Consider the following 2,324-nt stretch of genomic DNA (forward strand, 5'->3'; position numbering starts at 1 on the left):
AGAGACTGAACAACAAGTTCAAAAAATCATAAACTTGCAACATATTGCAAATAACCTGCTAGAAGCATTTACTGATTATAAGGGTGTCACTAAATCCTCTTATCCTGTTCGCAATGCGCCCAAAAGAGTGGAGGTACCAATAAAAACCATTCAACTTCCACTTCCAAAGAAGAGGGGGAGAAGTACGGCCGCTCCTAAGGATAATGCTACAAGTAAGCGTCCGAGGATATCGAGGGCTAAATCCTCCAAATCAGTAAATACAAGCCAACCTCAAGTTGGTAGACACCCAATAGTGGATAAAAATCCAACATCAGGACCAAATCCATAACCCGGATCAATGGTGCATCCAAATTCTGATCTTGGGATATCGAAACACCCTGACTCTATAGTTTTAGGAAATGTTGAGTCAAATAATGGGGTGAAAGAAATTTCCATCAATTACATAGATTCTGGAGAATCATACGATCGTAAGACTACTGTTGTCGACATGTACTTCTCCGCAGCAATTGCAGAAATCTTTCTCAATGATCTAGATCCTAAGACCATGGCAGAGTGCAAAAAGCGCTCGGACTGGGCTCAATGGAAAGAAGCAATTCAAGCTGAGATAGCTTCGCTCACTAGAAGAGGGGTATTCACATCTGCAATACCTACACCTTCCAAAGTCGTTCCTGTAGGCTTTAAATGGGTTTTTGTCCAGAAACGGAATGAGAACAATGAGGTGGTGAGATATAAAGCGAGGCTAGTAGCACAAGGGTTCACGCAGAGACTCGGCATTGATTACAATGAAACCTATTCTCCAGTAATGAGTGGATTTACTTTCTGATACTTAATATCATTGGTAGTTCAAAATTATCTATCTATGCAGTTGATGGATGTGGTGACAGCATATCTATATGGGTCACTTGATTCGGACATATACATGAAGGTTCCCTATGGAATCTAAATTCCGAATCCAAACGTAAATCGCAACATGTATTGTGTAAAACTACAAAAGTCATTATATGGCTTGAAACAGTCGGGACGAATGTGGTACAACCGACTGAGGGAATTCCTTCTAAAGAAAGGATACACTAATAAATGATGATTGCCCATGTGTTTTTATTAAAAAATCTCGAACAGGATTTTGTATTATATCTGTGTATGTTGATGATTTAAATATCATTGGCAACCCAAAGGATATAGATGAAGCACGCAAACATCTAAAGAGACAATTCAAGATGAAGGATTTGGGTAAGATCAAGTATTGCCTAGGCTTACAATTTGAGCACCGTCCTTCAAGGATTTTAGTGCATCAATCAGCCTATATCCAGAAAATATTGGAGAAATTCAATATGGATAAATCATACCCTAATAAAACTCTGATGGTTGTTTGTTCCTTAGAAATAGGGAAAGATCCATTTAGACCACGGGATATTGGGGAAAAGATGTTGGGACCAGAGATCTCATATCTCAGTGTCATTAGCGCACTTATATATCTTATAAATTGCACCAGGCCTAATATCGCATTTGCAGTGAACTTACTAGCTAGGCATAGTGCGGACCCAACTCATCGTCATTGGACGAGAGCGAAGTGTATCCTCAGATACCTTAATGGCACAAAGGATCTTGGCTTATTCTTCAAGAAAAATTATGATCCCAGTATGATTGATTATACTGATGCAGGTTACTTGTCTGATCCTCATAACAAAAAATCCTATCAGGATTTGTATTCCTACATGGAGGTACAGCTATTTCATGGAAGTCTTCTAAGCAGACTCTGACATCGACTTCTACTAATCATTCTGAAATTATTGCTCTATACGAGGCATCACGAGAATGTGTATGGCTTCGCAGAATGATTAACCACATACAACAGTCATGTGGTATTAGTTCAATTGAATCACCTATAATTATCTATGAAGATAATTCCACTTGTGTTACATAGATGCAATCAGGTTACATAAAGAGTAATATCACTAAGCATATTGTTCCTAAATTGTTTTATCCCCATGAATTACAAGAAAACAGGGAAATAAACATCTTGCAAATCAAGTCATGTGATAATCTCGCTGACCTATTTACTAAGTCCTTACCAACTTCTGTGTTTCAAAAATTGATACATGAAATTGGTATGCGGTGACTTCGAGATTTGCTAGAATCAGGGGGAGACATCTCCTAAATGTTAACATGTACCAACATCATATTATACTCTTTTCTTTCACAAGTTTTACTTACAATGTTTCTCGTTAAAGTTTTTAATGAGGTAATATTAACATAAGCATGTGTCATATTTTCAATTTTCTCCACCGGGGTTTTTGTGGGAAATATCAAAGACATATTACCCT

The 2,324-nt window shown here is 37.7% G+C and overlaps 1 protein-coding gene across 1 annotated transcript; it reads left to right on the top strand.

Annotated features, from left to right (window-relative positions):
* The first annotated feature begins 337 nt into the window (after nt 1-337).
* LOC136454533 (uncharacterized mitochondrial protein AtMg00820-like) lies at nt 338-823 on the top strand. The gene has a single exon (XM_066454923.1). It carries the CDS (start codon nt 338-340, stop codon nt 821-823), a length of 486 nt encoding a protein of 161 aa, XP_066311020.1.
* The last annotated feature ends 1,501 nt before the right edge of the window (nt 824-2,324 follow it).

The sequence above is a fragment of the Miscanthus floridulus genome, chromosome 5 (assembly GCF_019320115.1).
Source record: "Miscanthus floridulus cultivar M001 chromosome 5, ASM1932011v1, whole genome shotgun sequence".
Lineage (NCBI taxonomy): Eukaryota > Viridiplantae > Streptophyta > Magnoliopsida > Poales > Poaceae > Miscanthus > Miscanthus floridulus.